This window comes from Anomaloglossus baeobatrachus, chromosome 8 (assembly GCF_048569485.1).
Source record: "Anomaloglossus baeobatrachus isolate aAnoBae1 chromosome 8, aAnoBae1.hap1, whole genome shotgun sequence".
NCBI lineage: Eukaryota > Metazoa > Chordata > Amphibia > Anura > Aromobatidae > Anomaloglossus > Anomaloglossus baeobatrachus.
The window spans coordinates 76,846,141-76,860,639 of NC_134360.1; the positions used below are offsets into that span (position 1 = coordinate 76,846,141).

General features: G+C 46.3%; 2 protein-coding genes across 4 annotated transcripts in view; both read right to left on the reverse strand.

Annotated features, from left to right (window-relative positions):
• The window catches only part of HMGXB4 (HMG-box containing 4), an 84,169-nt gene extending 83,158 nt beyond the window's left edge, over nucleotides 1–1,011 (reverse strand). For all 3 annotated transcript variants that reach the window (XM_075320861.1, XM_075320859.1, XM_075320860.1), the window contains exon 1: nucleotides 789–1,011. The gene's annotated coding sequence lies outside the window, so the exon portion shown is untranslated. The remainder of the gene's footprint in view (nucleotides 1–788) is intronic.
• Nucleotides 1,012–9,155: 8,144 nt separating this feature from the next.
• ANKRD54 (ankyrin repeat domain 54) overlaps nucleotides 9,156–14,499 on the reverse strand; it is a 50,924-nt gene continuing 45,580 nt past the window's right edge. The window contains exons 7-8 of the mRNA XM_075320862.1: nucleotides 12,428–12,535; nucleotides 9,156–11,252 (exon numbers count right to left, since the gene is read on the reverse strand). Coding sequence (XP_075176977.1) covers nucleotides 11,178–11,252; nucleotides 12,428–12,535 — 183 coding nt within the window. The 3' untranslated portion in view covers nucleotides 9,156–11,177. The remainder of the gene's footprint in view (nucleotides 11,253–12,427; nucleotides 12,536–14,499) is intronic.

The following is a 14,499-nucleotide window of genomic DNA, read 5'->3' on the forward strand; positions in this document are numbered from 1 at the left end:
TAAGCAAAGCTGTCAAGGAAAAGAAACTTAAAGAAGAAAAATTAAAAAGTGATAACTGTAAAGTGCTGGGGAATTACTGGCCCTATATCAGAGTAAAAAAAATAAAAATAAATAAAAAATAGTGGCACAACACAGAGGAAAAGGCACAAATACGAATGCCACTAAAAAAGCAGGAAAGTATTCCAGAAAAGAGAAACAGCCAAGAGGAAACCGGGCACGAGGAAAGGGAGAAAGGAAAAAAATATATACACGTGTGTTTTTGATCAAAGAAATGGCTTATATTCCACATTATAGGTTACCGGGTCTATAAAAAAAAAGCGGACGGCGCCGTCATATCGTCACACATCGCGGCTGAGCGTCGTCTGCTGGTGATTGGCAATGGTGGAGGAGAAATGTGGAACTTTTTTTTGCCACTTACATGAAAAACTGACACCACAGATGTTAAAAAAATAAACAAATACAATATACAAAATACAATACACACCTGCAGGAGGCCTAAATGTGAGTTTCATATGAAAACTTGACCTAGTTATTTTTCTGATTTCACCCACTAACATATCACACCCAGTGTGTATACTAATATATATATATATACACACACACACTGAATAGCCACTTTAACCCTAAATTTCTGTATTTGTGACACATATATATATATTTACTGTTTATACACAAACACATCCGCCTGTGTGGTGATCTCCCTCACGCATGCGCACCGTGGTTCAGGCACCTTGTGGTCTGGGTACATAGTCGCCCCCTTAGCGCCCCTTGCCTCCTGTGGCCGGTACCTGTCAGGCATTCGCCCTGTCCCCTCCGCTCTCAGGACTCAGTATGGCGGCTCCGCATCACACCTCAGCTGCACCGGAGCGGTGTCGCATCCCCGGGAGTCTCCCGCCGCACAGCCCGCACTCTTCCCCCTCCCTGTCCTGTGTGCCGGCTTCATTCCGCTGGGCTCCCCCGGCTTCCCGCCATCATGGAGGAGACAAACCGGGAGACGCACGTACAAGCGTCGTGACGTACGCCGCGAACAACGGGTAACACACGGGCATCTGATTGGTCAGTCAGAACACACTGCGCGTCCTGATTGGACAGTTGTTATGTTTATCTCCGGCCTTCACTATAAATAGGGAAGACAAAAAGCGTGAAGCGTGTGATGCCTGTGTGCCCTGCAGATGTGCGCTCTGGCGGCCGCATACTGTGGAGCGGTGCTAGGCTCATAGCTGTAGTTCTCTCAGGAGCATCAGTCCCTATCTTTATAGGACAAATGCAGGAATTCAGGGTTACAGGGGTATTGAAGGGTTTAGTAGGTCATGTCATGATTCGTTATAACTGGCCTTCCAGCTCCCCTGTAGAGCCGCATTCACACTTCTACGATCCGTTTTTTATTCAGACAGCGCACAGAATAGGGTCGCCAACCATCAACAAATTCCAGAACAGTCCGTAAAAATAAGGCACATTTTTGCCCCATCCGTAAAAAAATGCAGGTGTCAGATTTTTTTTTTTTTTTTTGAACCGGAGGCCATATATACAGATTATTATTGTACAGTGAATGCAGCGGATGGCTTCTTATCAGAATTATAGGCTGTAGACCTGGATCACAGTGATTTGCTCTGGATTTCCAATGTGTCTGGAAAAATATTGTCTGATTTTTTTTTTTTTATAAACTGTCCAGAAAAAGTAAAGAATCAAGGTGGCACCCTGGAGCCATAGGGGTTCATTGATCTGTACGTCTCATTTTTAGGGGGCGGCACAATCCCCTGACTGGCCGGCGGCTCTCCTGACCTGAGCGAGTCTGTGGTTATCCCTGTGCCGGCCAGTCTGGGCATTGCACTGCGATCTTTGGGCGAGCCTGGTTGCCTGGCTGTGTGACTGTGCCCTCATACTCGGATCGGTGTCTGCGAGTCTTAGAGCGGGTCCTAATCTCATCTGTTTAACCGATCAGACTCGGCCATTATAACATATGAGGGTGTGTGTAATACAGACGGCGCACCTATGTACTTTAGGTTGCCATCCAGATTTCATTGTTTTTTTAAAGGGAATCTGTCACGATCCCCTATGCCCTCCAACCCAGCAGCATTAATAGCTGTATGCCCAAATTTCCTTGCTAACCAGCCCTGTATAACGCTACTTACGAAAAGCATTTATAAACTGAGCTGTCCCTATGCTAATTAGGACCTTGGCTAGTCACAGGAGCATTGTTTCCACAGACTAGTTTGCCCTCTTTCCATGTTAATGTAGCACCCAGGGATATGGGGTACTCGGTCCCGGGCAGAGTCTCTATTGGGAATGTCACAGTGGTGGCCGTTCCCGGTTCCATGCTCTGGGCCCTATTTGTAATAGGGGATATTTACAGGGGATTTGTGAATAAAGTTATTTGTGACGCCACTTGCGGTGTTGCGGCTAAGTGTAAAGAGCCGCCACTCCAGGTTTTGCTGGGGCTGATGAAATGTGCAGCTCTGATGACTTGGGCCCTCCGCAAGTAGGGTATTACCCCAGCGGGTGTATTGTGCGGTGGACGTCGGAAGAAGGAGCCCAGACAGGTATTCAATGCAACTGGTGTACTCACTTTTTGGGTGTTAACTGGTTGCCTGAGGTTTCGCTTCCAGGTCCCCTTCATCCCAGTGCCAATCTGGTTCTCTGGTACCTTCTTCCCCTGCACCTGTCTCTGGTGAGTGGATCCCCGTGGTATAGAACACTGGGGGTCCCCGATTTGTCCACCTCTGTCCGCCTGACGGTAGCGTGAACCCTGTGGGGTTGAAGTCTCTGGTCCTGTCCCCGGCTCTCTCTTTGCTACTGAGTCTTCGGATTCTTTAGGGTCAGCAAGGTCCTTGATGGTCCCCTTTGCTGTGCAGGTGTTAACAGGTCGGATAAAAACTCTTTCCTGTCCTAGGGTCCTGTACCCCATCAGTGCGTAGTTCCGGGAGTATTCCACTGACAACTACCTCTCCTGGGTACCAGTTCACCGTCAACCCGAGTCAGGGAGTCACTTCACTTCCACCGTCACTGCAGTTATCCTTCTGACTACTCTCCACAGTCTGCCCCTCCCACCTGGTCAACTGGTGGACTGGAGTGGCTCCACCTCTATGCGGCCATCCATGGTCCCACCCTAGCTAGGTACCATTGTATGAGGGATTGTTGGGGAAAACTGGGATTACTTGGGTTTTTGGCGGTACTGGCACTTGGGTTCTGGGTACGTAAGGGGGTAGGCCCTGCATTCTGGTAGGGCTGCAGAACCTTGTAGCACCCTGATGGTCTCAAGGGCGCTACATTAACATGTCCCTTTTGGAGTGATGACATGATTTCCACAAGCTGGCGTTAGCGCAGCTCCTGTAAATCTTGCACCTGCGCGCGGCTCATTTTGGCAGCATCAGTATGCTTTAGAAGCCACGTGTACATGCATAAGCTATTCTTCTGATCATGCGCAGTGTGGCTCTCTAGAGGCGGGACACGTACAACCTGTTTCTGAGGCTACTGAAATGAGCTGCGCACATGCGCTAGATTCATAGGAGCTGTGATGATGCCGGCTCACAGAAATCATGTCATCACATCCACAGGGGCGTGATAACATGAAAAGTGGGATGACTAGCTGGGGAAACTACTGAGCTGTGATCTGCTGCTAGCCCTTTAAATGTTATGCTCAGTCTCTGATTGTCTTGGTAGCAGCGTGACCTGCTGAAGCCCAGGTAGAGACAGTGATTATGACTAGAGATGAGCGAACCTAAGGTTCGGTGTTCATATCAAAGTTCAGGTGTTTATTTATGAACACCAGTCATGCGAGTATCGCTGTGTTCGGGTACGCTCGGTGTCTGGCCCAGTGTAAGCCGCTTATAGTGTTTGAACGACTTTCACTGGGGGGGGGGGGTAACAACAGCGTGATCACATGTAGTGCGCACCAAACAAATGATAAAACCCCTCCTATCTGCCCTGAGAAGTGATGTTTATGGCTGACTGCATGTGGGCAGGGACCCGGACTGCCAATCACTGACTCCATTGGGGTTCAGGGCAATTTCGGGTTCAAAACCAAACTTCATCAAAAGTCCGGATGAACCGGCCAAAACGAACTTAGACGGGTCCGCTCATCTCTAATTATGGCTATATACTGCAATACTATAGGAATTGTAGCATATATAGATGATTATAGGTTCAAGGCCCTTAATAGGTCTAAAAATAAAAGAAAAAACCCGCCAAAATAACAAAAAAAATCAAAAAATTGTGGGGCAGATATGTTTTAAGTGACAAAAAACTTCAAATCTAGCATTTTGATTTTTTTTTTGTCTATCCGGCATTTGCCAATCCAAATGAAATGAGGGTCAGTCTTCTAATCTTAGTGCGTCTTATATTAGCTCACCATGGAGGGGGGGGGAGAGGGGGAGCGGTGGTGGAGGTGCTCAGGAAGGTCACAGGAGGCAGGGTAAGCAATGCTGCGGGGCTCTGAGGAGGGGGTGTCGTGGCTTAGGAGGGTAGGCAATGCTGCGGGCTCGGAGGATGGATGTCATGGCTCAGGAGGGTAGGCAATGCTGAGGGCTTGGCAGAGAGCGCTCATGGGGGTCGGCGATACTGCGAGCTCGTGGGGTGTCACGGCGGTAGGCGCCATTGATCTTCTGGCTGGTGCGAAGGAGGAGGTATCGCGGCTCAAGAGTGTCAGTGTGCGGCAGCAGAGGGTCGGTGATACTGCGGGTTCATGGGGTGTCACCGTGGCAGGCGCCATTGATCTGCCGGCGGACTGTAGGCTCCTTTGAATTGCTGGTGGTTGACACGAAGGACTTCAAGAAAATGGCCGCAGATTGGCCTCCGTGGCCATTTTCTTGAAGTTCATCCCGTCAAAAACACCAATGATTCAAAGCACCCGCAGTCCAACGGCAGATCAATGGCGCCTGCTGCCACGGCACCCCACAAGCCCGCAATATCACCTACCCTCTGCTGACGCACAATGCCCCTCCTGAGCTGCTCCACTGCAGTGACACCCCCTCCGAGCCTCCATATCGCCGACCCTGCGCCACCACTGCCACCCTGGTAAGCCATATGCGGTTTGTAAGACCCCCTCCAATTTTCCCCCCAGTTTTTTGGGGGAAAAAAAATGTGTCTTACAAACCGGAAAATACGTTAATTTTCTCCCTGCTGCCGCACTTTTAATACGGCGGCTGGGCACCTTCATGATGCTATTAATCTGCAGATCATCTGCAAGTAAATAGCATTACCAGATAGGACAGGTTCTCTTTAACTTTAGGTTTTGGTACAATTAACCTTTACAGATGCAGCGATATCACGTGGATTTTTTAAAAAACGTTAGTGCATTGTTTGTTTTATGGGGGGGGGGGTTGAATAATAGTTTTGTTTTCTAAATATATTGTATTTTAAAACTTTACTTTTTAGTCCCTTATGGCACTTGAACCTAAAATCGTTTCATCACTTACCAAAGTATTGCAGTATATAGTACAAAGCAGATGCTCCTCTAAAGCCCAGCCATAGGAAGGTTTTCATAGGCGCACAGTCATGACAGGCTCCAGGGTATTCACCAGACCCAGACATATTTGTTAACTCATCTGTGACCCGTGATCTTGTCGATGGACTGTGTGCATTAAATGCAGTGGTCAGAGATTGACAGTGGTATTTAACGGGTTAACAGTAGCAGGCAAAGCTCAGTTCTTCTTACAGCTGTTAGAGCCAGATGACGGCTGCGCAACACAGCTCCATTAACAGCAACTCCACTTACCAGTGTCATAGGATGAAAAAGTGTTTAAAATAATCTCTTATGGCAAACGCTTTTGCTCATTCAGTGAGTGCAGTATGGGAGGCCCCACAGCCCACCCCTCAGTACGAAGCCCCCACAGCCCACCCCTCAGTACGGGAGCCCCCACAGCCCACCCCTAAGTATGAGGACCTCCACAACCCACCCCTCAGTATGGGAGCCCCCACAGCCCACCCCTCAGTATGGGAGCCAACTCACTTGGTATGAGAACCCCCACAGCCCCTCCTCAGTATGAGATCCTTCACAGCCACCTAAGTATAATAGCCCTTTCAGCTCCTCACACAATATAATGACCCCCACAATTTCCCACTCAGTATGAAAGCCCCCACAATCCCCAACTCAATATTGGGACCCTCATAGTCCTCCATAGCCCCTCATACAGTATTATAGCCCCCCCCCCCGCAGGCCCCTACTCAGTATTATGGCCCTCATCAGCCCTCCACTCAGTATTATCGCTTGGTGGGGGGGTTGGGAGCAAGAAAAAAAAAACCCACACAAAAAAAAACACTACTCACCCTGCCCTGTTCCCCAGCACACTGCTCTGTGCAGTGTGAGTGCCGGGGCTCCACAGTACATGTGCCTTAGGGCTCATGTCCACTTGCGTACCGCTTCCAATGCGAGAGCATCGGAAGCGATATGCTAATGAAATAGAAAAGATCTCCAGCTTCCAAATGCATAAAATCAATTTCTTTTATTCCAAAATACTTTGGATTTTAATTTTTGGACTAAAAGAAATTGATTTTATGCATCAACAACGCTGTTATCCTTGCTTCTAAAACAGGGAGGTGTTCCTATACAGGTGAGCTGGTAAAACCCTTTCTTCACTAGATATGTTGATGACCCTCTGCAGCATGCGTCAGCCGAAGGTCATGCGATTGTGAGGATGAAGACGGAGGGAGCACTTTCTCCCATCTCCTCCGCTGTCTCTGCGTAAATCGCACTGCAGACGCAGAAAATGCGAGCGCATTGCAATATTTCACACGCTCCCATAGGCTTGTATGGGGGTGCGTGAGCCGAGACTCGATGCAAAACGCAGCATGCTGCGATTGCACCGAGAGCACGATTCGTGTCGTGAAATAACAGGAAAGAGGAAACTGCCTCATTGATTAACACTTGTGCAAGTGCGATCCGATTTTTTATCGGATTGCACTTGCACATAAAATCTCAGGTGGAAAAGAGCCCTTAGCCTCAGACTCATGAACAGGCTGAATGGCGGATCACAGAGCCTTTGCCTTCCTGATTCACCATTGTATTGTACAGTATCCACATCCTGATGATGCACATACTGTTGAAATTGTGATGATAGTAGGAGAGGACCTGGACGTTTAGGACAGATGAAAGAAGCGCTGTGAGCATTTCCTTTCCAGCATCCATTCAAACCACCTTCTTAAAGTGAAGGTGTCGTGGTTTTTTTATTTTTGTATTAAAAATAGTGATGAAACAAAGTATTTTTCATACAAAATTAAAATCACTGCTTATTTAGTTTTTAATTAATTCTAATTTTACTGAAGGCACTGGGGGCTGCCATATTGGATTTGCTGTGTGTAACGACAGTTACTCACTCCTTTATGGCAGCCCCTGTGCATAGATAACAGTGGTCGGGATCCGACCCCATTTAGTAACGTTAGAGCAGGCGTCTGCTGTGACCTTGACGCGCCCTCTGGGCTGTCCAGATCACAGCAGAGGGAGGAGATCAGTGCCATCATCGTGGAGCTCACAACATGTGCGGTTTGCTCCACTTTACCCCTGTCAACCACCGGGATGTGTGAGTACAGGGCGCCGGGCCGCCTCCCCTCCCCCCGCTGTCACAGTCTCTAATGACACCCCCTCCCTCCGCTCTACCCAGCCTCACTCTCCACCCGCTACTGCTGCCGCTGCCCCTCCCCCCGTCATTACCATCTCTATCTCCAAAGACACCCCCTCCCCCCGCCACCACTTCCCCCGCCGGTACCGTCTCCAATGGACACCCCCTCCCTCCACTCTACCCCCCCACCGCCGCTGCTGTGTGTGTGTGTGTGTGCCTCTGCATGTGAGTACCAGCGCCCCTCCCCCCACCACCGCCGCTGCTACAGTCTCCAATAACACCCCTGCTCTCCCCCCTCCCTTCTGCCTGTTACCTGTCGGCCTGTGTGTGTACCGGTAGTAGTTTTTCGTTTGTGAACCCTCCCCATACACACCTATTGCCAATCCACATCGTATATATAGCCTGGGTCTCAGCCTCCCATACACGGTAAGTTTTTTAACTGCATGAGAGGACACACACAAGCTAGGGACCCCAACGTAGAGAAATACTTTGGCGTAGTGTTGGGGCTCTATTGCATTGATCAATTCAGTAGCTAAATTTCTCTTTATTCATATATTCATGGCAGTAATGCAGGTTCCATTTTTCACATTTCACGCTTACAAATAGCTATTGAATTTTTCATGTCAGTATTCACACAGCAGTTTCTGCTATTCCATGTATTCCCCTTCCATAGTCACTGGTGTGCATACCTTATCTCCCCATAGTGATGTTTGTTTTTTTTTTTAGGTTTTTTGCACCCAGTTCAGACATAGAATGGAGTTCCAAACGTTATTCCTTAATACCGGTGATACTGTCTGCAGAGCTGTGTATCTAATCCTCTCCTGTGTGATACTGTCTGCAGAGCTATGTATCTAATCCTGTCCTGTGTGATACTAGCTGCTGAGCTGTGTATCTAATCCTCTCCTGTGTGATACTGTCTGCAGAGCTATGTATCTAATCCTGTCCTGTGTGATACTAGCTGCTGAGCTGTGTATCTAATCCTCTCCTGTGTGATACTGTCTGCTGAGCAGTGTATCTAATCCTCTCCTGTGTGATACTGTCTGCTGAGCAGTGTATCTAATCCTCTCCTGTGTGGTACTGTCTGCTGAGTAGCTGTATCTAATCCTATCCTGTGTGATACTCCAGCTGTCCTTGGTGACACTTTCGATATTTCTGGTCACCAACAAAATGGCTCCGCACTGTGATCCTAAACTTCATTCTCTATTCCTTTGGAAACACCCAGGTTGGGAGGGTGGGGGGGTGACATCACACACAGGAGAGCAGATTCTGCCCACTTTACTGCAGCTGTAATCCAGGCTATTTGTACAGTAGGATTTCTGTAGGATTTCTGAAGTTGCTTCCCTAAGTGTTAAAAAGTTTGATATTTTCCCACTGTTAATTTTTTTTATATTTTGCTCAATTAAAAACAAATATTTAAATAAAACATTAATACTTTACATTTTTTCAGTTATTGAATTTTTTTTTTTTTTTACGACACCTTCCCTTTAATGTGGATCCTGCCGTCTGATAGCCAACTCCCTGCTCCTGCAGCTCCACAGTCTCTACAGTTATGCGGGGACCTTCCTGATGTTTTAAATTGAGTGGTCCGTAAGTATATACACATTTTTATAGAAAACAGGAACGATTTTTATTTTATTTTTTTAATAAAATAACAAAGAACAACAATAATGACATTACAGTGTCATTTTCACAGCACAACAGATTGGATTGTAAAACAAGACAAAAAAAAATATTTTTTTTTTCCTGGGAAAAATGTAACAAAAATCAGATATGATTATTCTCAATGCTTAAACATTCATATAACGAGAACAACATACAATACGTCCTGCACAGTAAGAGAAAAGTTACCAAATTAGGTCCGTGCCGATTTTACTAGTGAAAGTGGTAGTATAATAGTAGAGGATAATGAACAATTATAAAAATGATGCCCGATTTGCAGTAATCCAAGAGAAATCAAGCTTGGAAGCCACATGCAAATTAGCATGAAGTATGTTGGGTGGGCTTGGTGCACTTGGAGTACTATGACACACCCCCTTGCACTTCCAGGCTAATTTACATGTGGCTTCAAAGCTTGCTTTTTCAGCTGTAACACATCAGAATACTACAATACAGGTACCATTTGTATTATTATACAAGGACATATACAGATATCAAAATTTGATATGTAAATTAATCTTCACATATTCCTTTTAAGGTAATATAAGAAAAAAAAAATTCATAGATTCCATGAAGAGTCCATTGCACGTGTATCTGCTCTTTGTCACATCCACAGTGCTGAGTTTCTAGGAACAGTTTGGTGGAGATGAATTATCGGGGTTTGTACATATGTACGGCCCTGTTCACACTGGCATTAAGGGCTTTGTGTCATTGTTTCCTACAATTTTTTCGGGAAAGGATAGCCCAGTTCAATATGCATATAATGGTGATTGGTTATAGCGGTTCTGATGCGGTTAGAAATCGAAGCAATAATGCTAGTGTGAACTGAGAGATGACACGTAAAAGGGGCTGTCCGGAGAAAACAAGTTATCACTTTTACGCTTAGGGTCCGACTGATGGGCAGAATGAGAAACGTATCCCTGTTAGAGCAGAGTGGCAGTGCGAATGCAGCTCTATTCATTCTTAGTGGCTGCTGATTGTGGATTTGGCTATTTCCATCATCCCCATAGAAAATGAATGGAACCATGTGCAGGCATGTGATAAAGGTGCCCCGTCAGCATTAAAACATATCCATTCTGCCGATTGGTGCGGGTCCCTGCAGTCAAATCCCATCGATCAGTACATTTTCCCCTATCCTGTGGGTAGGTGATAACTTGTTTTCACATGACAACCCCTTTAACCTTTTTCTATCCAATAAAATTTCCTGTTCTGCCCATTGAAATCCTATTATAATTGGGGAAAAAAACGTCAAAACAGAATTTTGCAATATGAATGAATTTTGTAAAATAAATCAACAGGAAATCAATTTAGTCACATGTGAACGATAAACAAGGCAGTGGCCCAACAAAGGGGTGTAACGGAATTTTTGGAATGTCCCCACCAGGGGGACTCAGGATAGGAAAAGGTTAATGTCAACTGGCTGATTATAGGGCCTACATCCATAGTGCAGGATACAAACGACGTGAAATAATTTACAGCTATAATGGGTAGTGGAAAAAAATGGAGTTTCACAAGTCATTTGAATGGATACAGTAAAAATACAGCTGAGATCAAGAGATATCTATTTCTAAAAGGGACATGGGACACCACAGAGCACAAATGATAGAAAAAAATGGAATTGTACAAAAATTATGGGAAAAAATAGCACCGCAAATCAGAAACAAAACAGGCTTCAAAGAAGGTTGTCACCATATGACAAGGTCCTCGCATTGCTCAATTTCTTCAGATGTAAATTTGGACCATTAAAGTATGCTTTACCCTTCAAAATAATTTTACCATGGAAGTACAAGCTCAGTGTTGGCATTGAATGATGGACAAACTATGCTAGAGGGGTCAGATATTCATACACAGGGCGGCCATCAGATTTCTGGATGATACAATTCTAGTGGCACACAGGTTAGATCAGAGCAAGATGACAGTATGGCTCCTGGTCCAGTAGAGCGGGCAGAGAGACTTCGGCATGGCCGGCTACCTGTTTTCCATGTTCTGCATCTGAATTCTCAGTGAAGTGAAGCTAGCCAGCAACTCTGTCACCTCATCCACCTGGAAAAGAAAGAAACTGCAGTGGAACCTCAGTTTACAAGTAACTTGGTGTGCGAGTATTTCGCTATATGAGCAAAGCTTGCTGTAAATTTGTAACTCAGTTTACGAGCAAGCTTTGCTATACAAGCAAATACCGCACACTTCCAGTTCCGTACTTTCACCGCGCTCTAACCCGCTCTTGTAGTCCGAACAAACACACAGACACACAAGCATACAAACATATTATGCTCACCTTACCTTCCGTTCCCTCGGCGGCCTCCTGGTTTTTGTAGTCAGCAGGTACAGTATGTGTATTGGATAACGATGGGGGAACGTTCGCTGTCAGCACTTCTCAAAGGCAGCGCACTGACCAGAGGCAAGCGGCTCATGCCTTTGACATCAACGCGCTGGCCAATCAGAGGCAAGCAGCTCCTGCGTACGACATTGAAGCTGACAGCAGAAGCTCCTGCATCGTCGCGATGGTTACCGGATACACATACCTGCGGACTACAAGAACCAGGAGGCCAGCGAGGGAACGGAGGGTAAGGTGAGCATAGTGTGAGAGAAAGTGTGTGTGTGTGTGTGTGTGTGTGTGTGTGTGTGTGTGTGTGTGTGAGTGTGTGTGATGGAATAATAGGTGACCAGGATGGGACATTGCACAAGTTCTGGAACAAATTGTCTGAGCTTCCATTATTTCCTATGGGAAATTTTGCTTTGCTAGACTAGTAACTTGGTTTACAAGCACACGCCCAGAATGGATTGTTCTCGTAAACCAAGGTTCCACTGTATTCTCATTTCATCCCACACAATGTTAATACAGTGATATAAAACAGTGTCATTATCACCACATAGCGTGATTGGGATTTTCCAAAATCCTACTCGCTGCCATGTAATATTTGCTTGCAATGGTACATTTTTGTTAACCCCAACTGCAAACAATACTCTTTGGTGATAGGCTGAAGCAGTTAAAACATGACTGCAGCAATGTAGATGGCACGAACCACAGAGCCGAGTGATTGGCTGCAACGGTGAAGAGGCCACCGCTGCAGGCAGTCAACAAAGACCACAGCAGCGGCTGAGAAGAAACGTGCAAGATGAGAATATGGGTAAGGGGAGTAAAACCTGATTTTATTATCTTTATGTGTAAGTATAAGTGAAAAACCTTTTTATAGGCACATATAAGTGCAAGTCCTAACCTGCTCCTTGGTGCTTGTCCTCTGTAGTCTGGAACAGATGTGGTCCAGCTGTTCTGTCTGCTCCTGCTGACCCAGACGCTCCAGGTATTCTCGGAGCATCTGAATAATCTGCAGATGGCAAAAGTCAATTTCAAGGCACATAAATGAATCAAATGTGAGACCCTGTTATTAGATTTCACATGACAGTCATACATGCCTTCGGTGACCTACCCTGCACTGTGCCTAACTGCATATAGCACAGCAAGCGATGTGCATGGTGCGGGTCAGCTCTTGTGCCTACTCCATAAACTTGCATCTGACATGTCAGTTCTGCAGCAGAATGGTAAGAGGTAGACCCTACATTTCCCTGCTTGATTTCTGCACATTGCAGGCTGACAATGTTCTTCCTCCTCCATTGCCAATTGTATCCTTTTGTTGCCAGGACAATTTTCACATTTTTGGACAAACAAATAAAACCTAAAGTAAAGTGGTTGTTCACAACTAAAGACAACACCATGTTTCCCTTCAGTAAAATAATAACACCTATTCTCTCCTCCAGTGTCGGCACTGTTTGCACTGGCTCTCCCAGGGATTATGTGACATTATGTCACACGATCCCTGCAACTAATGGCGCTTGCTTCACTCTCCCCTGTTCTGGACATAAATGATAGCCAGAGAAAGCAGGAGAGCCTTAATGCTCACATCGTCTGGATGTCTGATTTGTCCAAAGAAAGGGAGAGAGAAGTCAATGCTGATTGTTAGGTCACGGGATCCTGAGTAGAGCCAGTATCGACACCTCTGAAACGGCACTGGAGGTGAGTATCGGTGTTATTTTACTGTGGGAAAAACATGGCTGGTGAAGGGGATGTTCGAGTAGTGGACAAGCGTTTAAGGATTGGTCAGCGATATAAGATTAGCTGGTGCCTGAACCCAGCACCCCCGCTGATCAATGGCCGTGTAAAAAAATTAACATAATGGAACAGCAGAGCTCTGTGCATATTTTAGTAGCCACTGCGTTATGCAGATCAGCCTCTATTCTCTTCCATAGTAGCTGATCTGCTGTACCTGCAGACAGTAGATGCCATGTTTTGTGTCTTAAAAGGGAATCTGTCGACCTTGAGTTTTTTGCTATTGATATGAGTATACAGGTAGCAGAGGCGAAATTACCAATACCTGTATGCCTCCTAGATGATGGTTCGTTTTGCAAAAATCATCTTTTATATCTTCTATCTTCCGAGCTATGGGGAGTGCACTGCCATGAAGATAAGTCGGAATCCAGTCTTCATTATACAGGATTCTTCCGCTCCTTCTCTTCAGTGTCCCTGTGACGTCAGGTGCACGGCCGGAAATCCCGCGCATGCGCATTCCTGCCTGCCGTCTCTACCCTGCATTATGAAGTAGCAGTGATTCCCCAGCACCTGAGCACAGCAAAATTGAAGATTGTGCACAAAGACAGGCGGAACAGTGCAGAGAGAGACTGCAGGCAGAATGCACAGGCGCGAGATTTCCGGCCACACACCCGACTTCACATTGATACTAGGGAGGAGAAATCCTGTATAATGGAGACTGGAGGTAGGCAATTCTTCGAGGCAGTGGACTCCCCATAGCCCGAAAGATAGAAGATATTCAAGATGATTATTGCAAAAGGCCTCATCATCCATGAGGCATACAGGTATGGCTAATTTTACCTCTATGCCACCTGTATACCCATATTAAAAACTCAAAATGGTGAAACATTCCCTTTGTCCTCGCTTTTTTAAACCTAAATGTTAAAGACTGTACACTTAAAGGGAACCTGTCACCACTTTTTTGGTGTATAAGCTGCAGCCACCACCACCGGGCTCTTATATACAGCATTCTAATATGCTGTATATAAAAGCCCAGGCCGCTGTGAGAACATAAAAACACTTTATAATATTTACTCAACGGTCGCTTGGTTGGCCAGATGGGCGTCTCCGTTGTCCAGTGCTGGTGCCGCCTCTTTCGGCCATCTTCGTCCTCCTTCTGAAGCCTGTGTGCATGACGAGTCCAACGTCATACACTCTCGCCGGTCCCGCGCAGGCGCACTGCAATGCTTTGAACTGCCCTGCTCA